This window comes from Felis catus, chromosome C1, assembly GCF_018350175.1.
Source record: "Felis catus isolate Fca126 chromosome C1, F.catus_Fca126_mat1.0, whole genome shotgun sequence".
Taxonomy (NCBI): Eukaryota; Metazoa; Chordata; class Mammalia; order Carnivora; family Felidae; genus Felis; species Felis catus.
The window spans coordinates 16,571,803-16,592,456 of record NC_058375.1 but is presented as its reverse complement, the minus strand read 5'-3'; the positions used below and the strand labels follow the sequence as shown (position 1 = coordinate 16,592,456).

Here is a 20,654-nt window from a genome sequence, read left to right as displayed (position 1 = left end):
CCCCAGAGCAGGACAAAGGGGGCTAGTTTTCCCTAACGCTCCGGGGACCAACACCGACGGCCTGCGTGTGTCCGTCCCCGGTGCTGCTGATGCGGAGCAGACATCACGCACGACGACACACGCCCTGGCGGTCAAACTGAGAGCTACTCTGAGAAGCGGCTGCTCACCGTGATTTCTGTCTACCTTCCTCCCGACGCGCACACACAGGAGTGGGTACAGCCTACGTCACATTAAGTCCCAAACGGCACTGAGAATGGCCTGCAAATTCTAAGTGACAACTAAGTATAGTTTAATTGGCAGCAGTGTTTCTTTCTTAATGGCTCATTAAAAACTAGCATTTCAGGTTTGATGAGACACAGCCCTGACTACGATAACCACAGTGGCGCTTGAGGGATGCTCACCGGGGTCGCGCCTCCCGTGTTCTCTGGGTACGAACACATTCAGTTTGCAGTTACGCCGTGAGGAAGGAGGCACTACGATTGTCCCCGTTTAATAGATGAGGAAACTGAGGCACACGTTGATTAAGGGTCCTGGACCGCACACCGCACAGCCATGGACGGTGGAGAAGAGCATCCCCGGGGCGGCGGGGCCCAGGAACATCGTAGAAGGGGCACTGACCTGAATGCTGGCACTTGATATGAACCTGCAGCAAAGCCGGTGTGGGGAAGAGCTCCTTACACTGGTCACACTCGTGGAACTTCGTATCTGCGGGGCACACAAGGAAAGAGGTGCTGGGAACGAACAAGAGGACGGCCCTCTCGGGCTGGAGAGGCACAGGGCTGGGGGTGGCGGTGACGGCGAACACTTAGCCAGCGTCTCCCCGGGGCCGGGAACCTCGTGCCTACGACCTGTTAGTGCGGTCTAGCGTAAAGAGCACCAGATCGGAACGGGCCGCCCGGAGGAAAGCAGGGCTGCCGTGAGAGGGGAAGGAGAAGGCACCCACCAGAGCTCAGCGTGCGCCTCGCACACAGGAGATGCTTCAAGCCCGCAGTGATTACCCCGCAGGCTGACCTGCGAGGTAGGTATTAAGAACTTTCCGAAGAGAAGGAATCTGGCTCAGAAGAGAGCGGTCACCGGCCGAGGTCATGCAGCCGATCGGTGCCGGAGTCAGGAGCCCACCCAAGCCCGTCCGCCACTTCCCGGGTACCATGATGAACCACTGTCGCTCAGGGCCCCGTAGGAGCTTACGGTGCTCCAGGCCTCTGGGTTTGAGAACCACCGCCACTCAAGCTGCTGCTCACCGTTACCGACGGGCCAGTGCGGTGGCGTGCTGGGACAGAACGAAGGCAGTTGCCACACCACACCACAGCCCCGGAAGCTGGGGTCATGGACAGAGCTCAGGATGCTCTCATCTAGCCACTCCACCCGTCAGCTCCCACCCCGTCTACAGGCACCCGAACTTCACCTGCATGCTCTGCTTTGATGTGCTTCTTGTGTTCAACGGTGTTGGAAAAGGTCTTGTCACAGGAGCCGCACTGGAGCGATGAAAATTTGGAAGATCGATGATTCTGAGCGGCAAACACATCAGGGTGGTGGGTCCGGTTGTGGTACCACAAACCAGACAATTGCTGCAAGGAATACGGCACATGTTAAGTCTTGGAACGTTCCAACAAGCTGGAGAGTTCACCAGGCCCTCGTGAGACCAATGAGCTTATGGGTGTAGACCCACACTCTTACCTGTCACACTGAGAGCCCACGTGAGCGGAAAGGCTGGGGAACAAGGCACCCGTGTATTTGCCAAGAGGCTACTATGGGGCAGGGCTCAGCCTGGCCCTTCAGAAACTTTTCACCCCTCACAACAAGCCTATGAGAGAGGGGCCAGACTTTTCTAGCGAGGTGGAAGCTGAGGCACAGAGGGGCTAAATGATTTGCCCAACATCATATGATTTAGTACAGAGCAGGGCCAGGATTCAAACCCTGGCCTTCCACCTGGAGTGTGTGGGCTGTATCCCACTGCCTCCCAGAGGCCCAGGGAAGCAGCAGAGACCCTCCTGGAGCAGGAGCATTTGTCGTCCCTGCTCCATAAGCAACTGCTACTCCTTTCTGGGCTCCAGAACAGCCCCGAGACACTGTGCCTACAGTTCCGCTTTCCTAGAGGCCAAGCCCAGGCCTTACTCAGCTCTGTAACCCTGATGTCACAGCACCAGCCCGGCACAAAGTTAGCGCTCCATTTCTGTTGAGCTGAAATTAGCTGCTGTGCTTCTCTCCGTATACCCAAATCTTACAGTTGTCACAAGAACCACAGTTTTCTCTGTAGTTTTAGAGTTGAGTTTCTCGTATGTGGTTTCTTTTTAGTTCCATATGGGGTTTCCCTTCAATCATATACCAAATTCGAAGGTGAAAAAGCAGACCCCCTTCCCTGGGAGCTACACAACAACCACCACCCAGTAACTGTGCTAGATAAGGGAGTTCCAGGCAGTGTTACGCAGCCATCGTCACTCTCACATCCCTTGACACACAGGGTCAATGGGTTCCACAGAGTGTGAATGTCCGCAGGGAAAAGCAGCATTCGGTTCGTGACAAGGCTGAGACCTGAAAGGAGAGGTGTAGGAATTCTCGGCAATTAAAGCTCCCAACAGCATTACTCTGACCAGATCACCCTAGAGAGTCTGAGTAATTACAAGCTGCATCCTTCCCGGGAAGCGGCCACATCAGCATCTCCAGGGCTCCCAGCAGATCGAGGGGAAGGCAGCCTGGGGACAGGGGGAGGCGCTCCTGGCAGAGCCTGAGGTCACCTGGTAGGCCTTGTTGCAGATCCCGCAGCTGAAGGGCTTCCCCCCGACGTGGGTCACCATGTGCCGCTCCAGCATGGAAGGGGCGCTGAAGATCTTCCCGCACGTGGGGCAGGGGTGGTACTCCTTGGAGTGGACCTCGTGGATGTGCTTGCGATGGTCCTGCAGGGTGGGGAAGCTCATCCGGCATTTCTTGCAGTCGTAGGGATCTTCTATGTCTGGTGCCACGGGCCATCGTGAGAAGAGACGGAGGGGAAAAGATAGGACAGGCAGCAGTGAGACGCGGGCCATGTGCAGCTCCAGGTGCCAGACTCCATTCAGACGTCAGGCACGGCCGCAGACTCTGAGGACCAGCGGCGAGCGCGGTGGTCACCTGACTGCCCCCTACCTTCGTCCCGGGAGGAGGGACTCCCCCGAGGCCTCTGTACTAACCACCTCTGCGGCATCAAGCGGTTCATCCCGATTCCTCACGTTACACCCTACAAGTAAAACTCCGCGTAAGTACTTTGCACGGAGTAGTGCCCTTGCTCTTTCCCTGCTCGTGGTGGGCATTTCTGAGTTTTCTCGTTTTCTACAGAGATTTCCAGCAAACTCCCCGGAGCATGCCATCTCCTTAATTGTCAGCACATGACTGACAGGAAGAAGGCTTCCTCGCTCCTCGCCTTAGACTCAAGAAAAAAAACATTTTCAATGTTTAATGAGTGCCACGCGACAGGCATGTGTTAAGTGCCTTACACATATTAACTCCCTTTATCCTTCCGATAATCCTACGAGTGGGATCTATTATCATCCTGTTTTAGAGATTAGGAAAAGCAAGGCTTACAGACTGCCTGCGCAGTGACACGAGTGGGAATGGGTGAGCCGGGTGGCAGTCCCAGCTCTCATTCCCGCGGCCCTGCTCCGAGCCACCTGCTTAACTGGACATGCCAACCCTGCAGTGAGGCCTCACAAACAAGAACCAGCACCGATGCAGGAAACGTGTGCTGTCCCTTTGGCAGGAAACTTCAGTTTATTTTTTCGGAAAGCAACAGAAAGCAGAATGTTTTAATCCTTTGCCCACGAGCCAATCCTACACGTGCACCGAGTCAGATTAATTCAAGGATCTGGACGCGCAGCAGCACTCGGTGTCATCAACTAGTTTCCCTGTGGACGTGAGCCCTTGAAATCTCAGTTTACGCTGCTGCCAGGGCGCTCTGAAGCGGTTCTCCGCAAGCCACGATGCGGGCCTGTGACACAGGTCAGGAACAGTTCAGGAGAGGGGCCTGGATGCTGGCCTGCCACGGGGACGCTTCCTAAGACCCAGAAGTCTTTGGGGGTCCTCTGAGTCCTGACAATTGACCGGTCCCGCCCTCACCCCTCTCCCCGGTAATGCTACCAGGAAAAGGAGACCAGAGGAGCATGGCATTCAAAAAGGCAGAAAGAACATAAGATGATGGCACTAGATCCAAGCCAGATCTCACTCATCTGGGAGCCTCACGAGCTGGACGTGGGTACCCAGGAACACCTCGGGGGAAGGGGGCAGCCCTGTGTATGCCTCCTGCATCGTCCACAGTGTCCAGCCCCGGGCTGGGCACAGAGGAGCCCCAACAATGTCCTTTGCCAGCTGGCAGATAACAGATTTGCATGGGTCGACATTAAGTACATGTTTGTGAGGCCCTGTGTTTGTCGACAGCTAGAAACTGGTGTGTGGGAAACAGAGGCGGGGAGGGGAGAGGAGAGGGGAGAAGGGAAACAGAGGTAGGGAGGGGAGGGGAGAAGGGAGAAGGGTATGCAGGGTGCATGACGTGCTAGAGAGACCGGCTTTGACGGTGACAAATGGCATCTGGGAGGGCTGCTTTCATCCAGTAATAACATCTGGCATTTAGCGAGCATTTCTGTGTCACGCTTTACACGGGATACCTCACTAACTCTCACAGCGATCCAAGGTGGCGGCATCACTTTCTCTCATGTACAGAAGGGGTACGGGAGGCTTAGAAAGGTAAAGAAATCTGCTTAAGGTCTCAAGGAAGAAAACGGCAGGGTCAAGATTCAAGTCCAGGCCCGTGTGATTTCAGAGCCCAAGCTCCTCCTAACTCCCGGGGACACGGTGTTGATCACACGCCTGCTGCTGGAGAAGACGCAATGTGGCCAGCCACACACCACACTGGCCATCTCCAGAGGCCGGAATGAGGACGGAGTTTTCTTTACCTTCCTATGTGTGTGTCGAACAGTAGCACGTCTTTGTATAGTGCCAGTAGAAGGGGACAAAAATGGGGGCAGACCCCACTGACCAAGTGGCCAGGGGAGCCCTGGAGAGAGAACGCGGGGCAGAAGGCTTTCAGGGCGGTGTGAGCAGGGACCATGTACAACGGTGTGCGTGAGCTCAGACAGTGTCCGGCCGCTCCTATGGGGAAGGCGGGTAGGGCTATGAGATGAGTGGGGGCGGGAGGGGGCGTGGAAAGAGAAGCTCGGTGGACTAACGGGAATATTCTGGTGCTCTGCAGCCTGTTATCAAGGATCTCCTTCAAGCATAATTTGCCTCTGTCAGCCAAGCAGTACTAGGTGGGCTAAAAAGGAAGACAAGGAAACAGCGTGGACGTTACACGATGACACGTTAAAATGGGATTTTTCTTGGAATAGGAACAAGGGACTCGGTTTTGCAGGAGAATAGGGGAGGGGAAGGCAGCAAACGGGGCTGGCTCTGGTGGAGTGTCACTTTCTGTCATGACTGCTACGAGCCCTCTCAGAGCCAGAGCCTGACATCCACTCCACAATCTCGGTACGTACTGTGAAAGGTGTGCAGGTGGATGGACAGGCCATTGGCTTGCCGGAAGCCCTTGCCACAGTCCCTGCAGACATATGGCTTGTCCCCGGTGTGGGTCCTCACGTGGCGGGACAGCTCAATGGACTGGGCGAACACAGCATCACAATACTGGCAGGCATACATTTTCCCTGGAAACATACACGAGTTTACCCATTAGAAACAGCACCAGACATTTACGGCATTCCTAAAACAAGCTCACACTGCAAGGCACGTGGTGGGGAATATGATCTGGGAGAGGACATTAAACCACAAGCAATTTGCAACACACCGGGTGAGAGGTCTGAGCCCCTCTATCAGACGGCGGCACACACACACAGCTGATGGCACAGTGTGGTCTCTCTCCCCTGAGGAATGAGGACAGAGTTCTCATCACACAGACCACCCATCTGCTAACCAGGCCACCCCAAGTATGGAAGAGCTCATTCCACTCCCAGGAAACAGATACATCCTCATGCGCAGAAATTCTCATGCCCAGATACATCCTCATGCCCAGGGTCTGGATCCCTTGCCACAGCCACAGTGCAGAATTGTGACTTCACGTAAAGGTGACAGACGGGGACTCAGAGAATGGAAGCCTTCTCCCGCTGACTTGCTATAAACTTATTATAAATCATTTGGCTTCTCTATTTCCTCATGCACATTATGAGAATACAATGACCAGACTGCCAAAGACTGTTAGAAAATACAGGTACAGAGCAAGGCTCGGACGCCGGCATCTGTAAGCCACTCGACCAGCTGTGCCTCCAATGTCCATTATGGGCCAACAGAGAAGTGGAGAAATCAGTGAGGCCAGGGTCCAGGTCCCCCAAACCCTAGGGCCTGCTTCAACGAGAGCAATCAATGCCATTTTCATTGTTCACATGTTGGGCTTTGAAATAAGATTCGTTAGGGAAAAAAGGGTTTCTTCAATCAAGAGTGGAATTATTAAGAAGCCCAGGACTCAGCCCTTGGCCTTCCTTATTCACACTTTGTAGAGAACCTTATCTCGGAGCTCAGATGCCATCTGTACCCTGACGACGCCCACGTTTTTGTCTCCGGCTCCCAGCTTTCCCCAGAACTGCGGACCTGCACATCCAACCGCCCATCACCCTCCTTCTCCACCTGGAGGTCTAACCGATACTGCAGACACAGCTCCCAATTCCCTGTCCCCAGCAACCCCAGCAACCCCAGCACCCCCCACCCCCACGCGCTCCAGGTTCCTCACCACAGTGAACGGCAGCACCATCTAGTACTCAGTTGCTCAAGCCAGAAACTCCAGGCCGCCCTAAACTCCCCCCTCACATCGGCACCCAGCCCAGCGTGGGTCCTGTACTTCTGTGTCAACAACGCATTCTCAAACATGAACATTTTACAACCGCTCCTAGCACGGCTCCAGCTGAGCGCCTCATCACCTCCACACCAGATGACTGGCCCACCTCGCCTCCCTGGGCACACTCTTGCCCTATTACAGCTGACAGGCTGGAGTCGCCAGAATTAACTCCAAAACCCCTAAGTCACATCCTAGGGATCGTCTGCTCACAACTGTCCTATGGCTTCCTGCTGTAGAATCATGGCCCTCAAGGATGTCCGCGTCCTAGCCCCTGAAACCTGGGAATGTGTCCCCTCACATGACAAAGGGGGCTTTGCAGATATGATTAAGTTAAGGATCTTCAGATGACAGGATTATCCTGGATTATACCAGCAGACCCAACATAATCACCAGGGTCCTTGGAAGAGGGAGCAAGGAGGGTCAGAGGAGGAGGCGGGATGAGGGACACAGAGGTTGCAGCGCCACGGCCACGAGCTGGGGAAGGCAGTCAACCTCTAGAAGCTGGGAAAACAAGGAACGAGCTCTGCCCCGAGCCTCCAGAAGGAACACACCTGCCAAATTTTGACTCTATGCTCGTTAAAACTTCTTTTGGCCCCCTTACCTCTAAAATGGCAAGATAATACGTTTGCATTGTTTTAAGCCACTGTGTGTGGTAATTTGTTACAGCAGCAATAGAAACTAGCACTTTCTGCATAACAACCAGTCCCGACCTTGACTTACAAGACCCTTACAGGCACCTGGGTGGCTCAGTTGGTTAAGCGTCCGACCCTTGGTTTTAGCTCAGGTCGTGATCTTGCGGTTCGTGAGTTCGAGCCCCACATCAGGCTCTATGTTGACAGTGCAGAGCCTGCCCGGGGGGGCGGGCGGGGGGGGGTCTCCATTTTCCCTCTCTCTTGCCCCTCCCCTACTCGTGTGTGTGCACACGTGTGCTCTCTCTCTCTCTCTCTCAGAATAGACAAATAAACTTAAAAAAAACAACTTAGAAAACAAAACAAAACAAGACCCTTACGAGACCTGGCCTCTGGCAACCTCTCCGGCCTTACCTCTCACCCTCGTCTCGTTTACGCTGCTTTGGCCCCTTCTAGTTTCCTGTGGTCTCTCAAACAGGCAAGGCTCATCCCCACTTGGAGACGGGGTTCTGCGCCTGTGAGGCTTTTCTAGATCTGCCACCGGTTCCGGCTCTCACTTCACTCGGGTTTCCACACAAACCTCATTTCATCGAGGCCTTCTCTGACGACACAGAGGGCGCCCCACCCCAGCCCTGCCGCCCTCCTGCTGCTCACCCTGCTTTACTTCTCGTCAGGGCAAGTACTACTATCTGACTGTATATTACAACTTTGTTCATGGTCTCTCTTACCCAGTGGGATGTAAACTTCACGAGAGCAGGCTGTGTATAGTGACTCTGCCCCTGCTACCTGGAATCGTGCTCAGGAAAGTCATTCAGTCAGTAAGCGTTTACTGAGTGTCTATCTACTCTTGCTAAGTACTTTTCTAAGTTCCAATAATACGCAGTGGTGGGGGGAAAGACTAACAGCCCTACCCTCAGGGAGCTGGCATTCTGACAGGAGGAGACTCACTAGAAACACAGTAAATTAATGAAGCAGATAAGATAGCCAATGACAAGTACTGTGGAGACAAGCCACGCAGGGGAACGGGGGGGGGGGGGGGGGCTGGGGCTGAGATTTCACACAGGGCGGTCAGGAAAGGACTCACGGGAAGAAGTGTGAATAAAGAGCCGAAGGAGGTGGGGAGGGATGAAAAGCATTCCAAGCAGCGGGAAGGACAAGAATGCAGGGCCCACGGCAGGTATAGCGGAGAACAGGGTGTGGGCAGGGGAGAGGTCCCAGGGGACCCGGTCACACGGAGCCTGGCAGGCTATCGTTAAGGCCTTCAGATTTTCCACCAAGCGAGGCGAACAGGCTTCGCACACAGGTTTTGAGCAGAGAAGGGGGAGGATATGGTTTAGTTTTGAAAGGATCCCTGGGGCCTGTGGACCGAGAACACAGTCCGGGGAGAAGGGGAGAGCCAGGACGCCAGTTGGGTGGCTATTCCCGCAGTCCGGGTGAGAGGACGGTGGGACCGTCACTTCCACAGAAATGTGCCGAACGATGCAGAGAATCTCCCGAGAAGCCTTCTCTGACAACACACCTCCCCTCTGACTGGACTAGAAACCCCTCCCTCATTCCTCCATCTCCCTGGTAGTGTTACTCCCTGTTCCAACGGCACCCGTCTCTTTCCCAGACACACCCTAGACCGTCAGCTCTGTGAGCACAGGACGTCCAGCTTCATCACTCAGCCCCTGCCGCTGCGAGCGCCACAGCAGGTGCTAAACCAAGGTTCTTCTCCCGCTTGAATTCCACCTCGAAGCCCAAGGAACCCCTGGCTTTACGTAGATTCCAACTATGAAGTCACCAGCCCAGGTGAGCCAGCCTCCCTTCACAAACTCTCACCGGAGCATTTTGCACACCTGTGCACCTATGTACTCCTGGTCATCCGTGTGCCCACGGGCTGCACGGTCGCTGTTTGTAAGCTACCTGAGATCTTTATCGTGCCTAGATCCACGGGTTTTTAGGCAATTCATACAGTTAAAGTTGGCAGGGAAAATGAAGAAATTCTCCACGCCTTGCCTTCCGAGTGCTTCTTCTTGGTGTGGTAGGCCAGGGCAGAGGCCTGGGTAAAGGTCATGAGGCAGTGCTTGCACATGAACGGGCGGTCCCCAGTGTGAAGGCGAAGGTGGTTCTTCAGGGTAGAATTGGCCGCAAACTTTGCCCCACACTCTTCACAGGAGAAAGGCTTCTCATCAAAGTGCTCTGTCAGTTTGTGGTACTGCATGCCTAGGGACCAGAGGGACACCAGTAAGCAGCGTGATGAAGCCAGCAGGAGGACACGAGAGCACTGTCTGAGACCGGGCCCCGAGAGGAAGCCCAGCACGAACCACAGGACAGCAGGCCACGCTCCCTCCGACCTCACACAGCCATGCTGCTCACCCACCCACCGCCCAGCACTCCAGAGGTCACCTCGGTCCCACCCGTTTGGTTCAGGCACGAAGTGTTCTGGGTTTATCTTTCCCATCCCCTCTTTCTCTTAAATAGGACCTGCCACAGAGGAACAAAAAATCACTTTACGTTTCATTAGGTTTCCCCGACATCTGGGACAAGGGTAAACAATTTTGGCTATACACCCCACGGTTTCTGTGACTTACTTATTATCGAGAAACAAGTAACAGCATGGAAACCTAAGAGTCGAGTGTTAAATAGCTGGCTGTTATTCTGAATAATAATGGCCACAGTTCACGAAGTCCTAACTCTGTCGTAGGCACTGCACGTCAGGTGTGTAACCGTATTATCTTAAATCTTGACAACAATTCAAAAAAACGGGTGCTATCAGGGCGCCTACTTAACAGGTGGGGAAGTTAAGAGAGCTGACGCCAAAGCTCATGCTCTTCTCAAAACATGACCCTGCGTCTGTAGGAACCCGCTCCGTTCCCCAGGCCGGTCCACGGCCCTCACTGCATACGAGACACAAGGCCTGGAATCCACACTGTGATGTCCAGAATTATCACTCTCTTAAGTTACCTCGCCCGCCTCAAAGTACCTGAGGCGTGGGCAAATTCTCTCCCACAAAGGTCACATGTCACTGGAAGCCTCTTCTTCTTCTTCTTCGGGGCATCGGGCTCTCCTCCTCCACCGTGGGCCTCCAGCTGATGTTTTTCCAGCTCCTTCTTAGACTCCTTGGTCTCACTGCACTCCTTACACTGCACCTGTTTGCTCTTGGCCACCCGGCAGCGCTTCATGTGCACCTTCAGACGGCAGTAGAAATGGAAGCTTTTGTCACAGGCCTTACAGACGAAGCTCTTCTTGGCAGGGTCGGGGGAGGCAGACGTGTTTTTCGCTTGTGGCTCTGGCAAGGAGCCGGTCTCTCCTTGACTGCTCTGCTTCCCAGACCGGCAGCCTTCCTCCGCTGGCTCGGCTACCTTCTCATCTGTTCTGTCGTTGGCTGCGCGGGGAAATTTACTGCTCACTTTCCACCTTTCCTTCTCTCCACCTTCCTGAGTAAGGAAGCCTGCATGTAAGAGAAATCACATGGCTCTGGAAATTCTCCTGTGTTTCTACTTTGCTTCCCAACTTTTCTTCTTAGGATACACTGGAGACTACTTGAGACCCTCCTCAGACTCTCAAGTGATACCCTTGTCATCCTGACTCGCCGATACACGTAAAGAGCATCGCTTCACACGTAGCCTAGGACTCCTCCAGGTACCGAGAGCATACAGAAGGAGTAGGGCAGCAATGGATGAACTCTTGTGCAAACTACTGCCTCTTCTCTCTAATAGGGAAACCACCCGCGGGCCTGACAGGACCCCCACCCCACTCTGTTCCTTACCAGTGTATGCCAACTCATGCATGACAGGCTGCAGGCCTGGGAAAGATCTGTGGACACTGCACAGGAGGGAACATATTTCAACGGCCGCGACAGATTTTTCCGTGGCTCTGCTCAGCACTGCTTTCAGGGAAGCTTCAGGGCTGGCTGTCTCAGGGGAAATGCTCAGAATCTAAATGAATACCGGGAGACAAAGGTTTGTGGTTAGTATCAGCAGTTTTCTCCATGGTTTTCAACTTAAGGGAAAAAAGCTGATTTCAGGAAGGCACTGCTCTCTCTGTAACAAGTTTACATTTCTTGTGATAAATGTAGAGAACCCTCTTTTCCCCAAGAACAGGGAAATTGGCAAAATTAAAAAAAAAAAAAAAAAGAGACAGATGTCAAGGCAAATGTGCAAATACAAAGAAGGCACAAGCAAGGAAGCATGAAGCATTTTCCATGAGAAATATCTTCTCAGAAACCAGGAGTCTCCAAAAGAACTTTTCTAGATCTTAATATTAAAAGCTTGGAAAGCTGTAGGATTTGGTAGCTGGTGGTTCTGTCTTGAAGATCAAGATCATTTTTCATAATATATAATTGTCTCAACGTCTGGAAGTGATTCTGCATGATCAGTGGCCTCACATTTTTAGACACTTAGATGTACCCTTTTAAACATTTTCTTTCATGAAAAAACTCAGCTTTTTAAAGAAGGTTCAAATAGGGGCTTTAAAGAGGCCAAGAATATGATTTCAAAGCCATCCTCTTTCAGAATGTTACAGCTATCAGCAGAAAGAGTCAGTACACTGAGAAAATAAAGCTAAAACCATCCACAGATGGCCAAATGGAATTTTCGTTCGGGAAGACATTTTATTTCTGCTCTTTTCAAGCCTATCTAAATAAACCTGATGTCCCTGGAGGCAGGCCTGAGACTCATTAGCGAGGCTCAAACTCATCAACTGCAGGAGCCCCATTCCTGAAGCACGAGGCGAGTTGGAGAGAGCCTAGTGGTACGTCTTTCCTCTGAAGCCCCGAAGAAATACGCACCACCTTCGTCACATCTGAGAGGCCAAGGTGGGGCTGTCACCTGTGTGGACAGAGCTAGAAACCAGCCCTTCTGCACACCATCCACGCCTACTTGGATTAAAAAGCACTACAGGTGAACCTGTAGTTGAATTTCAGTCCCTTTAGAATTCTTCCCCCCCTGGAGAAGCACACGATCCTGGGCTGGACAGCCATGAATCCCCCCCCAGTCCCCACCTGGTTTTTCTGGGATGCGGGCCACACCGAGAAGCCTTACAGAAAATGAGCTGGCGCTATTTGCTACCCCATATGGGCAAAAGCTTTGTTCTATCTATGTTTATCTTGGCTCTTCCTAGACGCCAGAACAGAGTATGTAATAAGACCAATTTTACTCTCCTCCCTTTGAAAGCAGTTGCGTCTTAGAACGTGTTGAGGAATAGTCTCATGGTTCCCTTTGAGTTTACCTAAGTTTAGACAAATGAAATACAGCTAGGTTTGAGTCACATGAGCCTGGGTTCAAATCCTGGCTTCAACTCTGACCAGCCAGAGCATCCCAGACATGCTACGGAACCCTTTGGAGCCCGGGTTCCCTTATCTATAAAATGTGGATGACATCACCTGCCACACAGAGTTGGGAGAATAAAAAAACAAAGAGGTGCCGCGAAGGGTTGGCTCAGCAGGCAACAGGCACTCTGCGGAATTTGGTGTCTCTCTTAGGAACAAGAGCATCCCAGGCCTGGTAGAATTCTCTGGAAAAATGTCTGTCATTCCCCCCAAACCACCCCAGCCCCCTCGCACCTCCTTCACAGCCTCTGCCAGCTGCTCCTCCTCTGCGGTAAAGCACTTGAGTCCAGTCCCTTGTTGGATGGCCTCTAGAATCAGTCTGCGATGCCTTAGCATGGCTTCTAAGGCCGCACTTTCTGGGTTGGTCACTGAAAGAAAGGAGGATTAAAAACTCATGACTGGAACTATGAACACCATTTTTCCTTCACTCCTTCTCAGCTCCACTCTTCATAGTGAGAATACACTTCACTGATCTTCTTCCTGGGGCTGGGAGTGGGGAAAATGGCAAACATCACTGCAATTACAGTATAATTAATATCAGCTTAGATTTCTGCATATTTTCAAAGGTTCACAACCCCCCATGTCCTTGAACAAAATTTCCAGTCCTTACTTCCAATGGTGGGGATGTGGAGGATGACCATAGAGAGCTCTTTCTAGTTTCTGGCAAGGCTGACGATAATCTCTACCAGGGGCAAAGCTAGGACAGAGATCAGGTAGCCTACCTGCCCGGAAGAAAGCATCGGCACCAGGCTCCCTTCGTATTTCCTCCATGAGCAGGTTCAACGGGCAGGTCTTTGTCTCCTGAGCCACCAGCAGCAGTTGCCAAATGGCTGTTGCAGAGACGGTCTGCTTTTCTAGAACTGCTGACATCAGAGAACTGAAACCACCCGAGCCAGAGTCCTGTTTCACAAGCTTCTCCATGACCTTCAAAATGTGGCACAGAAATACAGTGAGGGACTTTCTAGCCACCAGACAAGTGGCAAAGCTGCAAGTCGGGGTCCTGGGTTACAGTGGACGTATTTCTGGGGAGGGGTTTTCAACATTCTTCACCTCCCAACCTGAGAGACTTTTATACAAGACCAAGTTCTTCACACTTCCTTCTGAATGCCTTTCTTATTACTGCAGAAGTTACAATTTCCAACTTATCGCTGTGCCCTAGAAATTAAATCATCTTGTTTTCTTGCTCCTCTACTGACTCCTTAGCATTTCTCAATATGGCTGTGTGTATATTTATGTAATATAAATATATTTTTAAAGTATGCATATATGTTCATCTTTTTTCCTTCTCTCATTTTACCCACCCTCCCTCCCTCCCCCCTTCTTTTTCTCTTACCTCTCTCTCTCCAGGGGCTAAACCCTTCATGTGTGGGATCATTTTTAGTAATGTCTGGTTGTCTGTGAAAATCTCCAAAAGGTTTTCGTGATACCGTCTCAACAGCTCAGTCCCATAATCATCAGGGCTTGCTTGGACTGCAGGGATATTGGCAAAACAATAATGTTTGTGACAACGAAACACCCCTACAGGTTTCTCCTACACAAGGTTAGGGGAGCTGACAGAGGAAGAGAGCTGAAATGCCAGCGCTCTGTCTCCTCTAGAAGGCAAATTTGGCTCCCAGCTTGGGGCCTCATACACATGTGTTCAGATCTCCTTTGGTCTACCCTTAAGCGCTTGGTGCTTCAGGGTCGCAAAACCACTAATGCTTTAAAAGTCAGCGCTCAGTGGCAGAAGCTAGTGATTGCTCAACAGGGAGGTAATTAGAAGGCGCACTTGTAAGAGAGATCCAGAGGTACAGATTTAAGGGGTGTTACTCCTCGAGCCTGAGGTTAAGGATCCATGCGGCAATCCAAAACACTAGCAGGCATGACTCAAGACTCTGGTAGTGAAGCTATACTTAAGTTTTGTGTATATGCCCTTTGAGCCAATCTGTAACTCTCTCTTAAATGGTTATATTTAATTTAAAGGAAAACTAAAAACCATCAGGCATTTCCTTTAGCTTTACAAATATTCTCCTCTTTGGCCCAGTAACTCCACTTCTGGGAATCATGCCTTAAGAAGGGGGTGCCTGGCTGGCTCAGTCGGTAGAACACCAGACTCTAGACCTTGGGACTGTGAGTTCAAGCTACAGGTTGGGTGCAGAGATTACTTAAAAATAAAATCTTAAAAAAAAAAAAAAATTCAAAACACTTTAAAAAGGGGAGGTGGGGAGGCACCTGGGTGGCTCAGTGAGTTAAGCTTAGTGGGTTGACTCTTGATTTCAGCTCAGGTCATGATCCTAGGGTCACAGGATCGAGCCCTGCATCAGGCTCTGTGCTGAAATGTGGAGCCTGCTTAAGATTCTCTCTCTCCCTCTCCCTCTGCCCTTCCCCCCATTCATGCACGTATGCACTTTCTTTCTCTAAAAAACAATAAAAAATAAAAATTAAAAAAAGAAATGCTCTGAAGGGAAAAAGTCTATGTACAAAAGTATCTGTCACTATATAATTTGTGATGATGATGAACAGAACACTTAATATTTACTGAGTGTCTATGATGCGCTAATATCATAAATATCACTCATTTACTGAGTGTCTATGATGTGCTAATAAACGTGCTAAGTATTGTACATATATTATCTCACAGTGGCCACAAAAATTAATGTAATGGGTACCATTCTTACCCCCATCTGAGAGAGGAGAAAATGAGGTTCAGAGAAGTTAAATCGTTGGCTCAGGGTCATACAGCTACAAAGTAAGTCAGGATAACAAACTCAGGTAGTCTTTTTTTTTTTTTTAAGTTTATTTATTTATTTTTAAAATTCATTTTGAGAGAAAGTGAGCATGGGCAGGGGAGAGGCAGACAGAGAATCCCGAGCAGGCTCTGTGCTGCCAGTGCAGAGCCCAACGTGGGGCTCGATCCCACGAACCGTGCAATCATGACCTGAGCCAAAATCAAGAGTCAGAAGCTTAATCAACTGAGCCACCCAGGTGCCCCACGAACCCAGGTAGTCTTGATAGCCCTAACCATTACGCTACACGTACGCCTAACAGGGCATGAGTAATACATGATGTATACACCCTTATGATGGAAAACTACATAGCCTTCAAAAAATAGGGTTACAGGGAGTTTTTCGAAAAGTGGGGGAGAATGCTTATGGTACACTGGAGGAAATGATAAAATTATAAAATATCTCAACATTGTAAAAATAATGTGACAAAATAGGTCAATGTCTTAACACTAAAATAATCAAGTGGTAGGGTCCGAGGTTGTTTTCTTCTTTATTTTTTAAATTGTTCAAGTCTATAAGTATTCATTATTTCTGTAAGCTAGAAAAAAGTTCTCTCATTTTCCAACTACCCTTTCTCTGAAAGCCCTGTCAGTTTCAAGTGCTCTGGGACAGGGGAGAACTGGCTAGACTTGGCCCATTATCCTAAGGGCTGGGACACGGACTCACTTCCCCCAGACAGAAGGTACATGAGGGGCTTAAGGTTAATCCGGGGGACTGCCAGAGCCAAACAGCACTCAAATGGGAGTGGGAAAATCAAGATCTGAGTCTTTGCTGCTTGTATTTATCAACACAGCTTGTCAAAACCATGCGCTCTGTGAGCCTGTCTGAGCTCCTCAGACATTCACGGGTGCCATGTGGGGCAACCCTGGAAAAACCACACCTTAACAAACCCCGAACCACAGGAACATCATGAGGGAAACGTGATGGAGAAGAGCAATTCTCGGATTCCAGATCTTCACTCCAGAACTATGGAGGATCACTGATCTCTGACAGCTAGTTTCTGTTTCACGAGGGCATCTCTTACCATTATCTCATCTCCCCAGCATGGAGCCAAAAGGGTGTTTAAGCTCTAATTTTCTGGGAGAGGTTCCAGTCCAGAGAGCCGACAATTAACTAATACCTGTGGTGCTTGGCGAGGTGGCTAATTTCTGCAAATTCTCCAGCAGAAGGCCCAAGTTTGGGGACGTCGGTTTCACGGCCTGAAGGAGTTTTACCAAACTCTCTGCAGTCAGAGTCTTGTCTTCAGACACTCTGTGCAGCAGCTTTTCTATGGTCTCCTTGGGGGTCCCGCCCTCGCAGCAATTCAGGATCACCTGCAGCGGCAAGCAATCAGGCGGACACTGGTTACTAGCGATTCGCGGTGCATCTAACACGCCGCTGGCGAGCCCAGCAAAACGGGAGGACGAGGCGCCTGTCCCCGGTCCTCCTCTGCCGTCTCTAGTGCCACTGTTCCCACAGTCTCTTCTTTGTGTTGTGTCAGTACAAATCCCGAGCATTCTCCACACAAATAGCTCTGTGAGCATCCTTCCTTCTCAAACGCAGGTCTGTGTACATTCTTTGTCCCCCAGTGGTTTGCATTTTGTGAGAAGATTCCTGCACGAGGCCTATATGGCAGAGCAGGTAGCTTACCTCTCACGTTGTTCTTCAGATCTGATTTGTTCAGACACAGACACTGAGAAACAGACTGGAAATTAATGAGTACAGTTACAGTGGTTTTCAGCCTCTGTTCAGTACAGGACATGACCATGGTAAGAGGCTGCAGTTTCAGAGCAATCCTATTATTTTACTTCCTTTTACTTTATTGGCATGGCAATTTGAATGCCCAGATAAGTTACACGTTCGTCTGTGGCCTCCAAGATGATGGATTTAAAGTGCACTTCTGGATGGTTTTTCTCGTGGATTCTGCATTCTCGATCTCTCTTATCAGCTCTGCACATACATCAGCTCCAGTCGTCAGCCCCCACCTCTGCCCCCTTTTCTTCCTCGGTGTGCTAGAGGATTTACTGAGTCAAAAGGACACGGGGTTCCAGCAAAAGGTTGAAAAGTAAAACAGATGACTGTTATTATACAGCTGTTTTCCTATTAAAATAGTCCTAATGGACTACGACTCACTATGTGGAACTAGGCTCTTCTGGAACTGATAGATAATGTGGGAGATTATTTCAACACATGTAATCTACAGATTCCCAGTAACCAAATTTTGAGCTTTCCTTTGGGAAAATGCTAGCTTTCAGGAGAAACAGTGAAGCAGGTCTGTCACAGTTGCATGCCAGAGGATGCCATTGTCAAATTAACTCCCATTTAAAAGTAAATGTAGTTATAAAACCAAGTTGGTTTCACGTATACGAAAGGAACACCTATATACATACGAAAGGAGTGCATACATTATAAACTAAGCGGTCATGTTCCTCGTCAGTACAGAACACAGTCATTCTCTTTGTTTAATGTCTAATATGTACTAGATTTCTACTAAATGAATCATAATTTAAAGTGAAAGTGTCTCTATCTAAAACCCATACTGATTTCACTGCTATGTCTTAGTTCCTAAGTAATTCTCTGATACATAATGAGGCAGCCAGAAACTGTCAAGAGTGGGTACAGGCTTTAAAGCCAGACAGGCCTAGTAGGAACCCCAGTCGTAAAATTTATTGCCTGTGTGACCCTGGGTGAGTTATTTAATTCTTTGAACCTTATCTTCCTATCTGTGGAAGAAGAGAATAACAACAGCCCTTGCACAGCGGTTATTAGGAGTCTATAAAGTGAAGTCGCTATTTGTAGAGCCTGACATAACTTCTGGGACACATGTGATCTTTAAACGATAGTGGCTATTGGTATTATTAGGAAGCACTATGCCCAGCGGTTAAGAGAACTGTGCTTTGCTTAGACTTCCTGAGTTCCAGGACTGGCACCCAGCAGCTGTGTCTTGGGGTGAGCTGCCTAACCTTCTCAAGTGTCTGTTTCTTCACCTTTATTTTATTATCTTTTTAAATGTTTATTTATCTTTGAGAAAGCGCAAGTGGGGGAGGGGCAGAGAGAGGGAAATAGAGGATCCGAAGCAGGCTCTGTGTGACAGCAGCGAGCCCAATGCGGGTCTAGAACTCACGAACCGTGAGATCGCGACCTGATCTGAAATCGGGCGCTCAACCGACTGAGCCACCCAGGTGGCTCCTGTTTCGTCATCTCTAAAATTAGAGTAACATCCGTGACGGCATGGAATTGCTGCGAGGGCAGAATTGAGGAATGTTTCAAAGGTCCTCAGCACACAGTAAGCAGTAAGTTAAAGACAACTGTAGGGTTACCCTCCTTGTGACTGTTTCCAATCCTGAAGTAAAGACATTTCTATTCACCATTTCTTACAGAACCCAGGGTATGGATAGATGAGGGCCACGGTGCCTTGATTAGCATCATCCCGTAACAGGGAAAAGTTCTAAAAGGGCTGAGGGAACGCTCCACACCATGTCAAAACACGGCGGCGATTCGAATCAACATTCACCTCTACGCTCCTGCTTTATAATTTTGCTTCAATTTTCATGAGAAGAAGTAGCTTAATGAAGCTCTGGTAGAACCCCGATTCTAAGAAGTGTTTTTGCGATTTAGAACTAATTTAAGTTCTTCTCCTTCAGTCCTTTCTGTCAAGTAAACTGAAAGTGACAGAAGAAAACGATAGCGTGGTCTGTCTTGGTGCAGGGAATGCGGCTCCGTTCGGGCTCTTCCTACAAATGCTATTTCACTGAGATAATGAAACAGTTCAAAGGACACATTCAATCCAGCTAATAACGAAAAGGCCTGAATGAGTAATCGAATGAAATCCCTAAACAGGGAATCAGGTACTTCTCGAGCTATCAGCAACTTACTTAAACTGAGTGCCTGAAATTACATTTAATTTTAAGTCTCAGGAGAAACCAGAGGTTTAACCTTATTTCGTATATTGTCTTTCTCTAAGAAATTCAAAGGAGTTGTAATTTTGGAAACATAATTTATAGAACATAATTTTGAGATTATAGATTGCTCCCATTTTGTATGAAAAAACTCCAGTTTCAGATCACTGAAAACAGAGAATCTAGGTAGGAGCCAGTCTTCACTACTAATCCAGTGCTCAGCCATTCTACCACTACTTTCTAAACACTTTCTCTCCCCAACATACAAGCCACTTCCCATAGTTTTAAGAACTGATGCCACAGAAGTGCTCTGTCCCTATTCCTTCCTTCCAGATATAAAACTATTTTTAGCACAAAGTTGAAATCAATAACACCAACAAATACAGTTATCTAGTTGGCTTGAGAAGTCATGCTAGCAGTTTTATGAGGATTTTAGTAGCTGGCTGGTGGGAGAGTAAATTGGCACAACCTTTCTGAAGGGCAATTTGGCAAAAGAGAGCAAACACCTGAACATTTTGACACTCTGTTCCAAAATCTTACTTCTTAGAAATTACTCGAAGGAAAGAATTTGAGAGGTATGCAAAGATGTGCATGCAAGGATGTTCTCTGCCACCTCATTTATTATGGCAAAAAAAATCGGAAACAGATCTGCCGCAACAAACAACTAATGAATTATGGTGTGTCCATTAAACAGAATACAACGCAGCTACCAAAATCCAGCTTACGGGGACGAAGTGTAGTCGCAGTACAGTAAGCAGAAACACCAGGTTTGGGGCGCCTGGGTGGCGCAGTCGGTTAAGCGTCCGACTTCAGCCAGGTCACGATCTCGCGGTCCGGGAGTTCGAGCCCCGCGTCAGGCTCTGGGCTGATGGCTCGGAGCCTGGAGCCTGTTTCCCATTCTGTGTCTCCCTCTCTCTCTGCCCCTCCCCCGTTCATGCTCTGTCTCGCTCTGTCCCAAAAATAAATACAAAACGTTGAAAAAAAAAAATTAAAAAAAAAAAAAAAGAAACACCAGGTTATCCTGGCTACTAAGCCTGTCTCTGGGTGATTCAAACGAGAATATGTAGGGGCACGTGCTCCAAAATGTCAGCAGTGGTCACAGTGGAGTGCGAGACGGTGACAGATTTGAATTCTTTTGTTTTTGCTGGTTTCCCCACTTTTTTCTACCGATGAACAGTGTACCCTTTCTATAAAGAAGGAAAGTGTCATAATAATCACAAATGTGCC

At 49.6% G+C, this 20,654-nt stretch overlaps 1 protein-coding gene across 7 annotated transcripts in view; it reads right to left on the bottom strand.

Moving 5' to 3' along the window:
* Positions 1-20,654, bottom strand: part of ZBTB40 (zinc finger and BTB domain containing 40) — an 80,974-nt gene that overhangs the window by 6,646 nt on the left and 53,674 nt on the right. For all 7 annotated transcript variants that reach the window (XM_045035269.1, XM_023258285.2, XM_023258286.2 and 4 more), the window contains 11 exons: positions 16,670-16,862; positions 14,118-14,254; positions 13,507-13,708; positions 13,019-13,152; positions 11,225-11,393; positions 10,439-10,906; positions 9,472-9,678; positions 5,499-5,663; positions 2,736-2,950; positions 1,406-1,568; positions 619-705 (listed from right to left, as the gene is read on the bottom strand). In XM_045035269.1, the coding sequence (XP_044891204.1) occupies positions 619-705; positions 1,406-1,568; positions 2,736-2,950; positions 5,499-5,663; positions 9,472-9,678; positions 10,439-10,906; positions 11,225-11,393; positions 13,019-13,152; positions 13,507-13,708; positions 14,118-14,254; positions 16,670-16,862 (2,140 nt within the window). The remainder of the gene's footprint in view (positions 1-618; positions 706-1,405; positions 1,569-2,735; positions 2,951-5,498; positions 5,664-9,471; positions 9,679-10,438; positions 10,907-11,224; positions 11,394-13,018; positions 13,153-13,506; positions 13,709-14,117; positions 14,255-16,669; positions 16,863-20,654) is intronic.